Here is an 18,880-nt window from a genome sequence, read left to right as displayed (position 1 = left end):
ACAAAGGCAGATTTTAAGGGCCTGTGGGAGGGGGAGCTAGCCTGGGGCCAGCTGCAGGGGTGAGGAAGTGAGCACAGGATTTCAGGAGAAGGAAAATGCCCCATCTTCTTTCATCACATCCCCCTAAACACTTCCATCTAACAAGCCTGACTGCATAAATGGATGGACAGAGTCCTGCACCCCTCTGCCCCACCCCCCACCGCTTGAGTCCTAAGATTTGGAGATTGTTGGGGGAGTCCTTGAGACACCCTGAGAGTCAGCAGAAAGCTGGTGATGGGATCCATGTGCTGCTGCAACCACCAAAACAACTCTTAAATAACTGCGTCTGCTGTTTGAACCTTAGAGAAAAAAAAAAATCATTGTTCCACTTAGGAAATATGAACATCTTATCTCTTCACACTGGTCAGAATGGCCATCATCAAAAAGTCTACAAATAATATATGCTGGAGAGGGTGTGGAGAAAAGGGAATCCTTTTACACTGTTGATGGGAATGTAAATTGGTGCAGCCACTACGGAGAACAATATGGAGGTTCCTTAAAAATCTAAAAATAGAGTTACCATATGGTTCAGCAATCCCACTCCTGGACACTGTATACATATTAAGAGAAAACTTAATTCGTGACTATCATCATGACTATCCCCAGTTCAGAATCCTTGGTTCTGAAGGGTACCAGAATATGTCACCCCAGAATATGCCTCATTGTCAGTTGGATTATTTTGAACTAAAGGCCACTGAGAACCAGCAGATGTGGGAAAAGCTCTAAAAACAGGGTTTTCCTTTTGTAAAGGAAATTTACATTTATAAAGGAAATATCTTTTTACCAATAATGTCTCCCTTTCCCTACCAGGAAGAGGAGGACTCTTACCAATGTTTATTAATGGAGAAGTCACTGACTCAAATCTGCACAACAAACTTATTAAACAACCCTTGTTCACCATCTGTTCCATCTGTTTCCCAGTCACCTTTTCATAACATGCCTCCCTGACCCAGAAGCCCAGACGCCCAGAACCCCTTTTCCTTTGTTTAGTGTAAAATGATTTACAAGTCTGAGTTCTAAACACCTCTTTGTGTTACTCATCACTGGCTGTTCCCATGTGTATGCACCATGCACGTTAATAAACTTTAGTTTGTTTTTATCTTGTTAATCTGTCTTTTGTAAGTCTAATTTACAGGGCATCAGTCATTGAACTCAAGATGGGTAGGAGAAAAAAATTTTTTTCTCCCCTAAAGTCCAGGTCCAGGAAGAAAAAAAAATGACAGAAAGTTACTATGGCTTAACAGTACAGAAAACCTAGTTTGGGGAATTTGTAGGGGCTTCAAGAAGAATACAGACATCAAAAGAGGAGTAAAAGATACAGTGGGATAGCAACCACTTGTACATAAGACAATCCAGAGCCTGCTTAACCCATTTGCAGAAGATATTGCTTGGTTACAGCATTTTAACATTTAAGAAACATATTTACTTTTCAGAGGTTGAATTTCCTTGCCTAGTATGGATAAAAACGATATCAAAACTGTGTAACCAAGCAGGACCCTATAGGGCCTTCCCCATGTCCTCTGCTGTAGCTCCTCTCTGAAAGACCCAGATAATAGTACCTGATGCACATTTCCTGAGTTGTTTTACAGATGCTAAAACCACTACCAAATGGAAGAATTAACTACTTGATGATCATGAGCATGTAGCCTCCAGACCTACTGGTGCCTAAGGATTGATAGTGTTAACCCCTGTGACACCACCCAGTTACCTAACCATCAGCCTATCAGAGAACTGTGCACAAGCTGATCACATACCCTGCGACACACCTCCATCCCAACCTGGCCTTGAAAAATGATTTGCTGAAACCCTTTTGCGGAGTTTGGGGATTTGGGGCATGAGCCACCTGTTCTCCTTTTATTGGCCCTGCAATAAAGGCTGCACTTTCCTCCACCACAATCCAGTGTCAGTAGCTTGACTTTACTTACTGTGAGCAAGGAGACCCACGTTTGGTTCAGTAATATTTTCACATTCTGAAAGCACAGGAAATTATTATTTGAGTATTCAGGGTTGCATTTCATCTATGTTTTCATTAAGCACTTGTTGAAGGCTTTAGTACCAGGCACTTTTCAAGCCAATGGAGACATAAAGATGAATAGATACAATCCTTGCCCTTGAGAAGCAGTCTAGTGGGAAAATCTAGAACATAATTGCAACAAAATTTGACAAGCGCTATAACAAAGTTATGAACAAGCAGTTAAAGTAGCTTTTAGTGAGGAGGAGACTAATAGTTGAGTGATGTTGAAAGATAAACAGTATTTGTCAAATGAAAGTGTAGGCAGTGGGGTTGCAGATAGAAGCACCAGCACAAACCGGGCACAGAGAGCTTGGCGCATGTCACATACAGTAAGAATTTTGCTATGTAGGCGTGACAAGGGTGTAGGGAGTGTAAGGAAAAATCAAACACTGTGGAATACACAAAAGAAACCACTGGATATCTTTTCAACGGGGATTATCTGAACCTATAGAGATATACGTCACCATCTTTGACTCAGTTATTTTATAATTTTGTAGAGATTAAAGTTAACTTGTAGGAAATTGACCACAATGCAAATAATTCTTATCTATAGACATGCAAATAAATTCTGTTCTGGGGCAGGGACAACCCTCCCCTTTCTCTAGAAAGCTGACTACCTGCAAATTCATTGTAACATTCTTAATCTATCAGTTTGTCCGTTCTTTGGTTATTTCTTTCAACTAGTTGTAACATCTTACTGATGCCATCTTTTAATTAATAAGTTAAATAAAAATTTGAATACATGGTCATTTTATATTTGTATAAGGATCATGATTTTACCCCTTTTTGAACAGAGATGGATTGGGTCAAATCATGAAAGCTTTGCTTGTGATACTAAGGAGTTTAGGTTTTATTCTATAGACATAAATGGCTAATGAATTTTAAGCATGAGGGTGGCATTTGCATTTTGGAAGAGTCACTGGCTGCAATGTGGAGGACGAGCTGGAGAGAGGAGAGGCTTGAAATGGGGAAACCAGTTTAGGAAGAAATTGCAATAGATCAACCTATATTCAGGTAATAGCAGTGGCTAGAGAGGAGAGAGGTTGCATGGAGAACTACGTTAAGGTAAAATTGATGTTGTAAAAATCAGACCCTTTAATAATAAATGTGACTAATATAACTGGAACAACTTAAGAATTCTTAAGTATTAGAGATTTACCTGTTGTAGATCTGTTAGTAGGTTTCTCAAAACCCTTTGGGTCATGCGTGCCCCAGAATCATAACTTCCCTTGTGACTTTCTGCATAGAGCTGAAAAAGAGCTAGGCATACAACGGGGGAAAAGTCTTTAAACTGAATACTTGCAATATATCTTCAAAGAATATGGCTCTAAATTCTAAACAGTTGATTTGTGGGTATGAATGGGAAAGGAAGGGAAAGTTATATTTCTTGATTATTGGCTTGCTATTTTGGAGGCTTGCTAATTTGATAACTAATGAAAATCTATTCACATTTCAACTTTTTGATAATTCAGCACATTGATGAAGAAGACCATGCTACACAAATAAACATCAAGGATAACCAAATTATGAACATTCTGAAAAATTCGAAGTCCTGCTGAGTACACACTGAACCAGAGCTGTGTGGTGGGGATGCAGGAGTGAGGGAAGAAGGTAATGTGTGGGGGAGATCTGGAGGTCACTGCACCTTAGACACTCAAAACTCCTACATAGCTTACCTCTGTATTTTGTAAGAGGGCTGTCCCCTGAGAGGGCAATCAGGGCAGCGGCTGCAGGTGCAAGCTTGAGAAAACCCGTTCCCGTGCTGTGTGGCAACAAAACACAGAGACAAGAATGGAAAAGGTGGGGTTATTCTTGGTGAAGTGGTTTATAAAAGCAATGACTGTTAATGGACGTTTCTGACACGGTGTTACAAGTTCACAGTTTCCACGGTCTGTTTTCCTGTGAGTAGAACTTGACAGGACTAAGATTTGAATGAAGAGATTTCATCCTTCATTTATCCATTCATTCACTGGTTCAACAAATATTAATTGGGTGCCTCCTCTGGACTAAGGCCTGTAGTAGGTACTGGGGACCCACGGGTACACCCTGTGTTCATGGACCGGGCAATCTCCCTTCCATTAGGGCTCATGGCTGGGACACCAAACAATAGAAACAAGGACCAAAAAGGCAGGCAGAAGGAGCAAATCTTTATATTAGAAATATCCACCGTTCACAGGCTCTCACTTAGAGCCTAATCACCCTTTGCCCACTACACAGTTTTCAAACCTGCAAAACAATGTCTCAAAGGCAGGAGGATTGTTAGAGGCAGGCACTGATATTAGAAAGGACAAGCAAAAGTTTAATGTTGAAGGAGTCTGAAATCATGCAAAAATAATTTAAGAACGTGCTTATACAGTACTTGTGCGATGACTAAATAATAAACTGCCAAATAGTGAAACTGTGCTTGCCTCTGGGAGGCAGGCTTTGGGGTGATATTTCTTCTTTTTTACTCTTTTCTGCACTTTACAGATGTTTTATATTCACTATGAGTTTTTAAAAGTCCATTCTACAGGATGAGGCCTCCTGGGACAAGATCACAGAAAATGAAAACAACTGAAGTGGGGCAAAAAATGGTAAACTCCAGAGCTCAGGGAGACACACAGAGAAACACACACACACAGCACCACTGACCCCAGAGCACGCCTGATCAAGCCTTCGACAGGTGTAAACTGGTTTACTGGTGCAGTGGACTGATATTTCTGTCCCTCCCGTCTTCATGTCATGTGCTGAAATCCTAATCCCGATGTGATGGTGTTTAGAGGTGGGTTTGGGGAGATCATTGGGTCACTAAGGTGGAACTCTCATGAACTGGATTGGTGTTACCATTAAAAGAGACCCCAGAGAGCTCCCTCACCTGTTCCACCATGTGAGGACACAGCCGAAGGGGGCCCTCTATGTAGCAGGAAGTGGTTCTCACTGGACCCACTTATCTACTGGCGCCTTGACCCTGAACTTCTCAGCCTTCAGAACTGTGAGAAGTAAATGTTTGCTGTTTAAATCACCCAGTCTATGGTATTTTTGTAGAGCAGCCCAAACAGACTAGGACAGGAGGTTAGTGATCCATGCACAGGTTATTCAACCTTATTCCACAAACAGAAGCTGATGATTGGTTACTAAAAAATGAGCAAAGAAATTAGCTACCAGGGACTCAAGAGAAAAGTGTAATTTTTTTGATATGTATAGATGCATAATTACCCTAGCAAAAGGTGTGTCTGCTTCTCTAGAGTGGAAATGAGTTTGTATGAAATATGGATTTTCCCCTTTCTTGCTCTCTGGGAGTCGTTCATATTAGTGAGGTTGATAAGCGTGTACTCCTTTGTTCCTCTCTCGAATGAGTAATTCATGTGAGGAAAACAAACAAACAAAGAAATCTCATATACTAAAGCTTGATGGAAGCTTAGACAACCCCAACTGGTCAATGACCAGTGGCAACTCAACACCTGCCGTGAGGTCACAGCACGGTCTCCTCGCCCTCACCTGTCATACATGGCCGTGAGAAGGGTCAGAGTGAGTTCCGAAGCTCTGGGGTGCACCGGTCCTGGTTTTTCCACCCTGACTCTCTGAAACAACTCCTGGAGAGCCTGAAAAAGCTGCTGCACAGAGAGGGCACTCTCTCTTGCCTCCCAGAGACTTTGACGTAGTAGGACATGCTGAATCAGAGAACTGTCAATCAAGTCCACTGCAGGAAGCAAAGGAGAATTGGCTCATTTCTGATGGGAACAGAAGACTTCAAGAAAGGGAACGTCATCTAGTCTTTAAAACAGTTTTTAGTGGTAGCTATTTTCTCGAAAGGGACTTAGATACGACCACTATTTGGATATGTGTCTCCTGTGTATAATTCAGACATTACTATTCTGACAGTCTATTTGATTTTGGAAAAGTGCATCTGATTGTAAAGCATAGAACATTATTCTCAGTATAACCTCTAGGATATGGCTTTATAGAAGGAAATTAAAAGGGAAAGAAGTGAGAAACTTGAAAATAGCCTTTCAAGGAAGTTAGGACACTGTGGTGAAAAGTTGGAAAAAACATTTTTATGCTCTTTATTTGGTGGGTTAAGCAAATTCACCTTTCATGTTCAAATATCATTTTTTTTCCTGTCTGCAGCCTAGCTTGAGAAGGAATATTGTGTGCTAAAATGCAATTGCCTTACTTAAAAAACCCAGTGATCTTTATAAAAGAGCAGTTGCTGAATTATCAGACTTTTTAGGTCTCACCCTTACCTAAGTAATATTTTCTTTTTTGATCTTGGTTCCATCAGTATTATTATCCAGGAAGGCACTTAATAAAATCAAAGTTGCTTGCAAAAAATAATGGTTTATTTCTTATATATTTTTTATCACCTTCTCCTAAAAATTTTACAAGGCAATGAATATAAGGAAGAATGAAATTGCACTAGCCCTATGACTTCTTGCGGACAGAGGATGACAGACAAAATTAATAAACACGCACTTGTGCCATCTGAGAGATGGGGTTGTCAGTGGCACCAAGAGCTGCTGGCATTTAAAATGCTTCAGCCTGTGAAATGATAAAACCCTGCGCTCCTCTCTGCTTCGTGAATCAACCTCACAGATAATAAATCTAGCAAGTATAATAAAATGTTTTATTTGTTCTCTGATACTGCTTTCAAGGGGAGAGTCTGAGGAAGGGAGGGGTAGGTTTCAGGATGTGACTTTTATAAAAACCTGGCTGCAGGTGGTAGAGGCTGCAAACTCTTTTATTGTTATTCAATTGCAAAACCTTTCGCTGGGCCTGGCACGCTGTACCCAGGATGTTGAGTCTTCTGCTGAGAATTCTGTATTACAGCAAAACAGATAATAGTGGTGTCCATAAATCTGTGCAGCAATGCTCTCCAGATCCCGATGCCTGGAGCTCGCGATATGCTTTATCTCACTGTTTGGGAGTTTTTTGTTTTCCAATTTTTGTTTGTGTATTTTTTATGGGTAGAACTGTTCAGCTTCTGATTTTGTGCACTGTTACTATTTCCCACGAGTATTACATATAGTCACTGTTTCTGATGCCAGGCATAATAAAAAGCTCAAAAAGTTCATCCTCAAATCACGCTGTTTGTGTACACCACCCAGGCATTAATGATGGGGGCTTATATGAACGTTGGCTGCTAACTTTCTTTAATAGGAGACATTCTCCAGGAAAACAGCATAATTGAGGGTAAATTTTTAGAGAGCATATTTTGCCTTTTGTTGATTTCCTGGTTAATGAGTGATCTGTCTATATCAGTAATTGAAAAAAATTTTTTAAGCCAAGAATCTCTTCTTTAAAGGACCCTTACACAGAAGTGTAATATGGAAGACAGAGAAATATAGAGTCGTTCTGGTAGAGGAGATATTCTTTTGGGTCTTTCCAACTTGCCTACACTTTCTTTTCCCACCTTGCTGACCCTTTCTTATTTGACTTCACATCCATGTCCACTGGTCTATCTAACTTGTTAGGCAGAAGGCAAAATATAAAGAAATTTCAACCTCTAGGAGAAATATCATATATATATAATGCAATTTCACTTAGGTCTGCTGTAGTAAATGTCATGAAGTATTTTATAGGAAGTGATTTTTTAAATGCAATACAGAACTTATTAGAAATTAATAATTTTAGTTACACTGACTGTTGTTGTTTTCACAGTCAGTACCCAAGTCATTTTATTCTGGAGAACTTTTACAGGATAAATATTTTTACTGTATTTTACCTTATGTTGCCTAGATAACAGTACAGGAAAAGAAACCATAGCATTCAATCAGATAAAATCTAATGCAGAAGAGCAGTTCTAGCGAATTCTCAAGAGGTTTTTAAACTTAGAGTTATTCTTCTGAACCTACTTTTGCATGTTCAGAGAGACAGGAGGTGCAACTTAAAAATGCAAATCTTAACTGGTAGAAGGAATTAAAATTTTTTTTGTATTTGAATCTATAAGTTAGATTAAACCAACTTATTTTGTAATTATATTTAGCTGTCAACATTGGTATCCTGAAAAGGAAATCAAAAGTTTTTTTTTCCCCAGAAACCAAGGGAAAAACATTTCAAAAAGAATGAAAATCCTCATCTACAAATTATTGTCTATTGTCAGTCAGTGAAGCTGCATGTGGGTTGAACACACAAAGTGTATATTTCCCACTCCATCTTCTCTGTTACAAGTGGGGCAAATGCAACCTTCCGGGTCAGGCAGTCAGTCACACGGAGGAGGAGGATTTGATTCTTTATAGATTTTATATTACACACCAGGATCAGATTATTTCAAGTGTTTCAAGACAGCCTGTACTTACACTGACACAGAGTTTGCACTGCTCATAATTTGAAGGCTGTCCTATAAATGGAATTCTCAATACTATTAAGAGCACCTGTAGAAAAAAAAAAATCGTAAAGGATTGTCTCATTAGATAAATCCCACATCCTGGAAGGAAATCCTAAAGATCATGCAGCCTTACCTTATGTTGCAGGTGAGGAGCTCAAGGTCTAGAGCTCTTTCCTATCTGGGAACAAATAACAATGGCCCACACTATCCTAGGCCACAGGTAACCCTGGAGAGCCTCCTCTGAGCCCACCAAACTAAAGAATCCCCCAACAAGGGGTATTTAAGTGAAGAGAAAATTAGGCTAAGTAACAGTACGCCTGAGAAACATAATTATTTAAGTGAAAGAGGAGAAAGAGAAACCTAAGAGGAAGAATGAGAAGGGAAAGCCAAAGAAACCAAGAGGAAGCAATGCTACAAAGAGTAGGGACCAGCCAGTACTTCAGTGCTTGGAAACCACAAGGAAATCAACTATGGGCTAAAAAGTAGCCTTGTTTATTAACTTGATTATTGAAGGCTTCATAAGAGCAGTTTCACGGGGATATGGGAGACGAAAGCAAATTGCACAGGATTGATCAATAAATGCAAGGTAAAGAAAAAACATAAAAGCAGGTGATTTTTCAAGCTCCTTAATCTAAAGGGAAGATGAGAGAGCCATAGCTAGAAAAATGTAAAATCAAAACTGGTTTTCAAAGGCGGGAGAGCTTCCAAAATACATGTATGGGTCAGGAGGGAGGAATCAGAAGAGAGGATGAGGTTGAGGATTCAGAAAGTAGGGATCCAGGTGGACTTTGATACAGCAAAGGCCCTCTCAGAGGATGCATGTTCCCTTAGCCACCCAGCGTCCCTTCACCTTTCTTCTGTGAACCACCGTCCACTTATCTTAGTCCATGAAATTCTAGTTGGGTTCATTCCAGCTCTCCTATTTCCAGGGGGCACGCGTGGCCCAGGCCTACCCCATCAATGAGTGCATCACCATCGCCCTGCTCAAACATGGGCACGTAACCAAAGTCAAACAAAGAATATACCAGTGAGATTGGATCAAGGACTCTTTGTTCAAATTATTTTTTTCCTCTTGGGCTTGAACTTGGAATCATAGATTGGAGTGGCAGTTACTCTCTCATAAGGGTGTGTAGCTCGAGCACGGTATCAGCACACAAAACAGAAGTAGAGATGAACTTGGAGAAGGAGAGAAATCACATCCTAGTGACATTGTCAGGGCCCAGAGCGAGCTAGTCCTCCCTTGGGTAATTAATTATATAAGGTAATAAAGCCTCTTTGAGCTGAGTTTTCTGCTCCAAGCAACCGAGATGTAGCTAACTGATACAATCCCTGAGGTAGAGGGAATGGACAGGGGGAAGACTCAGGTGAAGGAATTAGCTTTGGCAAGAAGCCCATCCCTCATTCCCTGAGAGGAAGAGTCACAGGATACAGTGGTGGGTGTGGCAAAAATGCATGTCTGAAGGTTTCTGTTTTCTTTATGAAGTTGGAGACAAGTTCACTCAGAGTCAGGAGGAGATGGTGGAGCAGAAAACTTGAGGAAGAGTGAAGATCTGGAATTGTTACAGCAGGCAGTGAGTGAGAGGGGAAACCAGTCACACTTTGGAAGGAACTGCCAAGCAACGCTGCGTCTCCAACATTTCCTGTGATAACAAATTTCAATTAAATAGACTTTATACCCATAATGCTCACTTGGAGGCAAGGTTTCACATTTCAAACAAGCTTTGAGTCCAGGACTGACTTGTATTTACTATGCTGAAGGGAAGACGCCTTGAGGAATATAAAACTATTTTCAAATTTATTACCAACTGATTACCATAAAACTCAGGCAATTGGGAGTAAACGATATGTGTGCTTGAGAAGTGTTTGTGACTAGAAACACAGCCAGCTCTTTCGTCTTTGCTAAGCAGGCCCTAAACAAAATGAAACAAGGGATTGATCGGTGAAATTCATTGATTCAAACATATGTGGCAGGATAATTTATGGTGATATTAATTTCTTTCTTGTTCTTGCAGCATGGGAGAATTTGAAGAATGTAAAGTTAATGTTCCCATGTCCATTTCTGTGTGTGTTCCAAGGTCTAAGCTTTTTTTACTCCTCTGGGAGATTTAGCAGCTTTTAAGGGGCCAGCGTTTCTGGGGCCACCCCCAAAGTCAACCTACTCTGGTCTTAATATGAAAGGCCCATCAAAGAACCAGTACCACCCACGGAGATAGGAGAGTTGGAATCAACAGTATTAGAATTTCATGGACTAAGATTAGGGGGAAGTTGTTCTTCCAAAGCAAAATAGGTGCCCTGGTTCCCCAGGAGAAATGTGGAGAGCCAGAAAAACGGGTTACCTCCAAGAGGGACTTTGCTGTATCAGATATCACCTGGATCCCCCAATGCCTGAAACCCAACTTCATCTTCTGTCCTGGCTCCTCCTCCCTGACCTATACAACCATACATTCTGGAATCTCCCTTGCCTTTGAAAACCAATCTTGATTTCAGTGTTGTTTTAGCTGTGATTGTCTCTTTTTCCTGGACAGGGAGAGGGGTACCTGGACAGGAAGGTGGGGGAATGTTTAACTGGGGTTGAAGTTTGGGGGCTGTCTTCAGGACTGCCCTGACTAGCAGTTCCCTGGTGAAGGGAATGGCTGCATGATGTAACCAGGGAGATCAGACACCAAGCTTGGCAAGGATTTCTGTGTCCAGTCTTGACATGGAGCCCCATGTCCATGACATGGACCCCAAAGCCAAAGGCAGAGAGCATGGTGAGCAGCGGCCACGATGGCACTTCAGACCAGATGCTCGGAATTAAAACCTTAATGGTTTCTGTCTGTCTCGGGATGGCTGCTTCCCAAACTTAACTCACTCTGAACGTCATACCAAGCTACAATGACTTGATTTTGGTTTGGAAAAAACTGTTTCTTGCCGTGAGTGTTGTGAAGTCCTGGCTGTTACACAAACAGGCATTGAGTGCCAGGCACTATGCTAAGCCACTCGGGGGGTTACAGGGCTGGACCAGGTCAGATTTACCCTTGAGACATTAAAGGACACCACTGGCCTCTCCCTAAACATATATTGATTCAGTGATTAATATATGATCATGAGTCTAAGACAGCTACCTCAAGGGAATGTGGGCTATGCCTAAAAATGTCATTAAACAAGACAGCTTATTTTAAAACCGTCTACATCTTTTTTTTTGTCTTTTCCTTTTTTTGAACTGGTATAACCGTATCAGAGACCTACAATTTACTCTAACTCTTCTGCCATGTAATATTTCCTCATGTTATAAAAAATGCTTAGTGTTCAGATAAGAGTCCAATGTTAGAGGGAGAAGTCACACCTCCACCCTAAGTCTGGAGAAGGAAACCAGAATGAGAGTAGCCAAAAAAGTGTGGAAACTATTTACAAAAATATAGTGCCCCACATCATTTTTTCATCTGGAAACTGGCCAATTTTTGTGCCCTGGTTCCTCTCAGATGCACCAGATGAATGTAGAGAATCAGCAGAGTAGGGACACCGCAGGTTCCCAGATGCCGCTCTTGGTGGACGAGTGGTTCTATAACTGCTTTACCATCTGGCCCATCACACTCCTGTCAAATTAGGTTTTGCAGTGTCATCTGATGAAGTTATGCATCAGAACACGGCAAGCTGTGATACAGTGCACGAGGAAAATGAATGCGTGTCCCAGGTGATTCACCCCCAGTCCTGCTTCCTCAGGCCTGCCTTTCCCTCCTCCTGCTGGTGGGAGAAAACTCAAGAAAGAAAGGAATTGTTGGATGTATCAGGCCCAAAGCTATAAACAAAGTAATTTGAGATGTTCAAGGAAATAATAATACAAGTTATATATGGACTTGTTCAGAAGAAGTTTAACTGGGAAACATTTTGTGTTAAACAATTCGTATTTTTACTCAGCCAGATCTGTGTGTGTCATTTTCTACAGATACTACGAGTGTAATGACATTTGTTTCAACTGTCCGTCACCTAGTGTGATGACCCAGAGCTAGATATCTTAGGCCAGTGGTCCTCAAAGTGTGGTCCTAGGTGAGCAGCATCAGCATGGCCCAAACTTGTCAGAAATGCACATTCTCAGTGGCCACTTTGGACCTACTGAGTCACAAAATCTGGAGGTGGAGCCCAGCGTCTTAACAAACCCTCCAGGTGATTCTGATGTACACACCCTTTAAGAAACACTGCTTTAGGGAGAGAGAATGGGGCTTTGAATGGATTATCTACTGCTTTGTGTTTAGCTTACTAAGAGGAGGGCCCAACTTTGGAAAACCCAAAGATAATTTGAATCACTAGTTATTTAGATAAGTTATTTAGATAAATAACTTGAGATAGCACAAAATTTTACCTAAAACAAAACAAGTTAAAAATTTAGATTTTTCGCTAGGGGAATAAAGCTGCAACTAGGTCCAGCAATAAAAAATACCACAAGCCAGTCCCGGCCCTCCCCTGGCATTCAAAGATGCTGGAAGAAAATGGAATTCATTTCTCCATATCCATTTATCAAATACATAGTAATAACTGTGACACTTTTCTCCCAATTTTGGACTCACAGTACTGTGAATTTACCATTGACATTAAAATATCTACAGTAATGTCATTTTAACAGTAAACTATGAAGAGATACATAAATACGGTAAGCCACTTTTTGTGTTTTTCAGTAGCAATTTGAAGTGTGAATACTGAGATCAAGTCTTTTGTTTAATTATTTTTGGTGCTTTGGGGACACCAGACCAAATACTCTTCAATATGTTAGGAATTTCTGTTTAGAAAAAAGAGAAAGTTTTTTTCAATCACCCAATAGTTTCTTTTTCAGCCAGACATTTGCCAAATGTCACTCTTCTGCAACTCAGAAGTCTGAAAATATAACATCTGTGCCTAATTTTTTTGTTTACACACTGTGCTCAGAAACCTAACAATAATACTTACCTTGTTTATCTGGATCCATTTGAAGAATTTCTTGGAATGGCAGATGGCAAGAGGGTCCTTGGAGCTGGAGATGAGCCAATATTTTAAGCAGGAGGTTTTGCAGTGGAAGTGGGGAGCGAAAAAGCAACTAAGTCAAGTCATTTCACCTGTGAAATGATGACTACAAGGTGTTCAGGGAGACTGAAATCTGGGAGGATAAAAAATAAAGAAAGTGGGGAGAGGCTTCCTATATTGGTCATATCTCTAGGGATTTAGAACTGAAACTCAGAAATGGGAACCAGCTCCTAAAACTAATATGGTGAATACTTAGATCTTTGAGGCATTATAATTTTAAGAGTGGACTGGATTCTCACTTCTAGGAAATGAAAATTTACTTGAACTTTAAGGGACAAAATTTGAAGCTCTCAATCCCCGAATTTCTAACAGCACTATACTACACAATTCTATATATTAACTATCTGAAAAATAAATATCCACTTGATTTCCTTATCACACATGTCATATGTGTGTCTGTACATAGAATTCAGTTTGCTTTCAACAAAAAGAATGGGGTATATTATAATAAAACCATATACGGTTCTAAGAATAAGACATTTCTTAATTATGAGCAGTTGAAAACCATTTTTAAAAGTTATATGATAATTAAGCTTAAGTTTAGATATTACTTTTCCTCCTCTTCTAATGAGTGTATTAATTAAGGCACACATTGTTGGACAGATAAACAATGTTTTACAAAGAGAGAAACTCAAATAAACCTGATAACATTAGTTTTTTAAAAATATAATAGCAATGGTGATAATCCCAGACATGCCCCAAACCAGGAAGGTTCCAATTATACTCAAGTAAGATTTGTTTTGAAAAGTTGTAGCAAAGGCAATAAAGTTAGACCTTGTCTTGGTGTAGAAACACCCCCCTCCCCCACGGCCTCCTGGAGTCCCCAGGTGGGTGCAGAAGGCTCCAGCCTCCCATCCTGCCAACAGAGCACCTGGAGATACCATCCACCTGCCTCCACCCCAGGTCCCTACCTTTCTTAGTTTCCTTGGAGAAGCAGTTTAGTCAAACACTGTAGAGGTTTCTCAGCAGTTTTGGAAGAAGGAAAAGCTGAGTTGTAACAGACTTCCAGATGTGGCATTCCTGTGGAGAGCTGATGTCTTGTTCTCACTGCCCAGCAATTGCGCAGAAAACTGATGTTCAGGCTGCCCTGTTTTTAAGGGCTCACAAGTTCATTCATTAGTAATAAAGATGCTGCATAATTTAAGGCCACTCCTACATCTCTGTTTCCAAGGGCTGTTTCCATATTGATTTCATGCGTGGGAGAGACAAGTAAAACTTCTTCTGGGTGCTGATGAGAGCAGGGGTTACCACAGAGATGAGGAAACAGTTACGAGGGCTCCACATCCCGGGTAACAGCCAACTTACTAACCATCCCAGATAAGAGTGACCTAGGTGTGGAATCTAATTCATTTGATTATCAATTCTTTTCAAAATACTGTGGTGCGGCTACACATTTTTAAAGGGCATCAAATGTAATATAAGTCTTCAAAAGGATAATAATAATTGGTTATGAGTACACATTTCCTCTTAAGTTAAAGTGTAATCTGAAAATATATTTTTAAGTTCAAATTAAAAATAAACCTGCTGTAATCCTAGTAGGGTTTCATTATTTAAAAAAAAAAATAGCTGTCCCATGGACCAAATGTATTAGAACTTCACCATTAATGTCTTCAGGTGGCTGGAGACAGGTCTTTCAAAAGGGCTGGAACCCAGAGCACAGGCATATTACTCCTGTGCTCTGGGTTCCAGAGGGCCAGAACATCTGGGAGTCCGTGGTCCCAACTGACACTCCTAAAACAATTATGATAAACGGTCACTGATCCACTCCAGAATATTCCATAAGAAAAATCAGTATGATATCCGAGAACAACCAATTTATTCCTTTCTTTTTGAAATGTATTAGTATCACACGACTGGTTCCTTAAAAACAAAATCCAGGAACATTTTAAAAAGTGAAAGTTGATTAGTAATGGGGTAAGAATGGGATCAAATGCCGGGGGTAAAATCTACCGTTTGCTTTTCTCTGTATAAATTATGTTGGTTTTCTGAGAGCAGATAAGACAGTGTAGAAAGAAAGAAAGTATATCTCATGGAAACAGGAAATCTATATCTGTTTGAGTGCTAGAGACTCAAAGCTGAAATCACATTTAGAATTTCATTGTATTTCATCATATCTCCATCAAGACTTATGATAAAATCTGAAGTATTGGCAACAGAGGGAAGTTGGAATGTTTTCCTAAACGCTCCCATGTGGAGATCTGAGCAGATCTCTGGCATTGATCAATTCAGTGGATCAAAAATCTTGGCACCGAAAAAAAGTTACCTGAAGTTCCAATCAAAATGATGTAATTAAATAGACGAATGTTTAAGTACATGAGCATGAACCAGGGGAGGCTGGGAAGTAATTTAAGCAAATGAGCGACCGATAGTTGTGAGCGCTCAGCCTGGCTGGCTTTGGACAGCTGAGATGAAAGACCCGAGGACTATTTTGGTTTCTCTCACTTCTCCTAGCTGGAAACTTTTAGTTACTGTTGCATCTTCTAGTTCAAGCTCAGACAGACTTAGCCACATTAAAGTCGTCTTTTCTCTCCCTTTCTTTCCCGTAGTTTGTTTTGGGTTATAAATCAAAACCAGTTATTGCAATTTTACAATATTATAGGTAACTGACAAGGGGACATTTTTTACTAGTACAGCAGTAGTTTCTGTAAATCCTAACTTTGTAATTGACACTGTCTTTACCTTCTGAAACAAGCAGCTTCACCCTGAGGAAGCAGGTAGAAAGGGGGTTCAATCTTCTTGTACAATAACGACTTGCCCTGGTTTAGACAGACTCCACACCAACCAGAAATGGGGTGACTGCTCTTTATTGTGCATGGGTACTGTTTTTTGAGGCAGCCAATGTTCTGTTCAGTGTCTGATAGCTATCTCTTTGCACATACATCTGAAGACTCTAATCCCAAGACAGAAAGAAAAACCTTGACACATCATAGAAGGTAGGCCCTTATTAAATTACAGGGTAATTTTATATATATACATATTTACATACATGATGAACAATTTTAACAAATTAAATTACTAAAATTGACTCGAGAAAAAATAGAGAAAAAGGAACCTTTGTACACTGTTGGTGAGAATGTAAATTTGTACTGCCGTTATTGAAAACAATTTGAGATTCCTCAGAAACTTAAAAATAGAACTACCATATTATCCAGCAATCCTACTTCTGGGTGTATATCCAAAGGAAATAAAATCAGTATCTCAAAGAAATATCTGCACTTCTAGGTTCATTGCAGCATTATTCACAGTAGCCAAGATATGGAAACAATCTACACGTCCAACAGTGGATGAATGGATTAAAAAAATGTGATGTACCTACACAATGGAATGTTATTCAGCCTTAGGAAAGAAAGGAGATCCTACTATTTGGGACAATATGGATGCACCTGGAGGATAGTATGCTAATTTGAAATTAGTTGCCCGTTATGGAGGGTGAGGGGAGGTACACACATGCCTGAGGACTCGTTATGGGATTTTTTAATCATCACGGTAACTTCTGGGGGATGCGGATGAAAACTTGACTTGATGGCATTACTTGAGTGTGACTATTGTGTATCGTTCTTAAGCAAGACACACTTGGGTCTGTGGCCACTTTCCAGAGATAGGTGATATACCCACCGGGAGGGAGGAGACCGTGGCTCTGCAAAACCCCTGCGTATGGCCCCTTTGTATAGAAATCATGCTTCCTTGGACCAATAAAATGAGAAGCTTGTGATCATAGATTTCTGTGGGCTCGTAGTTTCTGCCCAGAAGAAATTAGTCTGAGGCGCAGAGCAGCTGCTCAGTCTTGGGAGGGTTACCACTTTTGCTTCCAGCAGCTCAGCTGCAAGCTTGGGTAACCTTTCTGTGTCCTCTGCAGAATGAGTAAGGATTCAGCTCTGGGCCAGGACCAGTTGAGAGTTAAAGATGCTCATGTTAAGGCCAAGAAAGGAGCAAATGAAGGTTATAGAAAACATTATTTCCCACCTTGTAAGGAGTAGAGGGAGGAAAAGGCTCTTTAACCCATTTCTGTCTGTTGGAATTCCACAATTTTCATTTCTCTGATAATAAAAAGAAATAATGTGGCCAAAGAGGGAAATTCACCCCATTGTGTCAGACCTAGAGGCTTCAGTGAGATGAGATTCTATGCAGGGCACATGGTCTATGCAAAGGTGGGGAGGCAGCAAACCTAAGGCTCACAGGATTTTGATGGACCAGCCTGGATGGCATTAAGAAGTCTTAAAACAAAGTACTGGTAAGTGGGGAGACGAACCCTGTGGTCAGAGTGAAATCCAGACGAAAGTGTCTGGGGTATGGTGGATAAAGGGAACTGAGGAGGGGGCTGACTTAGGAGGCCGCTACCCATTGGCTGGGGCAGTGGTTGTCAAAGCCTGGTCCCCAGTTCAGCAGCATCAGCATCACCTGGGGACTTGTGACTTGTCTTACCTAAGACCACCCGGATCAGAAACTCTGGAGTCCAGCAATCAGTTTTTAACAGATGATTCCGATTCATGCTAATGTTGGAAATGTTAATGTTCAGTCTAGGACCGAACTAGGCTGATGCCATTTACTCACTGGAAGTGAGAGTATTAAAGATACGAAAGTCAGTACATGTTTTTGAACTGAGAGGGAGAACTGTCTAAATTATCTAAATATATTTCTTATTCATTCCCCTAAAACAAATAACAGCAACACATTGAGAGATATTTCTCTATCAAGTTATGTAGCTTTTGGCTACAAGTATATACAGCCATAGACATAAGTATGTATCTGTTGGTTACAAGTAATAGAAACCACAACTCACAAGGGCTTAAATTAAAAAGTTATTTGTTATTTATTTGACAGAAATTCTGAAGTTGATTATTTGTTATTTACTTGACAGAAATTCTGAACCTATTCCATCTAGGCTAAAATAAAAGTGTGATCTATTATAATGGTACTTATACAAAGCACCTCCAAGGGAAATCAATACACAGCCCTCTCCTGTGAAAGGGGTGAGTGAGTCTGACCAGCGCTGACGACCTCAGACGCAGAACTTCGCGGCCTTCTCTTGTTCGCTACCATTACCATCACTCAGACACCAACTTACTCTTCCATTTTTCTTTTTCTTTTTTTTTTTTTGAGAGAGCAAGAGAAAACTCTGATTGGTTCTCCTTGAGTCAAGTGTGCCCATTTTGTTTTTTAAAAAAAACATTTTGTTTTGTAAAAAAACAAAAACAAAAACAAACAAACAAACAAAAAGCGTAAATAAAGGACAGAAATAGACTCACAGACAGAGAATACAGACTTGTGGTTACCAGGGGGGTGGAGGGTAGGAAGGGATAGACTGGGATTTCAAAATTGTAGAATAGACTACACTGTATAGCACAGGGAAATATACACAAAATGTTATGATAACTCACAGAGAAAAAAATGTGACAATGAGTGTGTATATGTCCATGAATAACTGAAAAATTGTGCTGAACACTGGAATTTGACACAACATTGTAAAATGATTATAAATCAATAAAAAA

At 40.2% G+C, this 18,880-nt stretch overlaps 1 protein-coding gene across 1 annotated transcript in view; it reads right to left on the bottom strand.

Annotated features, from left to right (window-relative positions):
• The window catches only part of DYTN (dystrotelin), a 44,595-nt gene extending 31,299 nt beyond the window's left edge, over nucleotides 1-13,296 (bottom strand). The window contains 5 exon segments of the mRNA XM_006182137.2: nucleotides 3,213-3,313; nucleotides 3,730-3,815; nucleotides 5,531-5,732; nucleotides 8,329-8,403; nucleotides 13,278-13,296. Of these exon segments, the coding sequence (XP_006182199.2) occupies nucleotides 3,213-3,313; nucleotides 3,730-3,815; nucleotides 5,531-5,732; nucleotides 8,329-8,403; nucleotides 13,278-13,296 (483 nt within the window).
• Between the last annotated feature and the right edge of the window lie 5,584 nt (nucleotides 13,297-18,880).

This window comes from Camelus ferus, chromosome 5 (assembly GCF_009834535.1).
Source record: "Camelus ferus isolate YT-003-E chromosome 5, BCGSAC_Cfer_1.0, whole genome shotgun sequence".
NCBI lineage: Eukaryota > Metazoa > Chordata > Mammalia > Artiodactyla > Camelidae > Camelus > Camelus ferus.
Note: the sequence above shows the minus strand (reverse complement) of the source record. Positions and strands in the feature narration are given on the sequence as shown.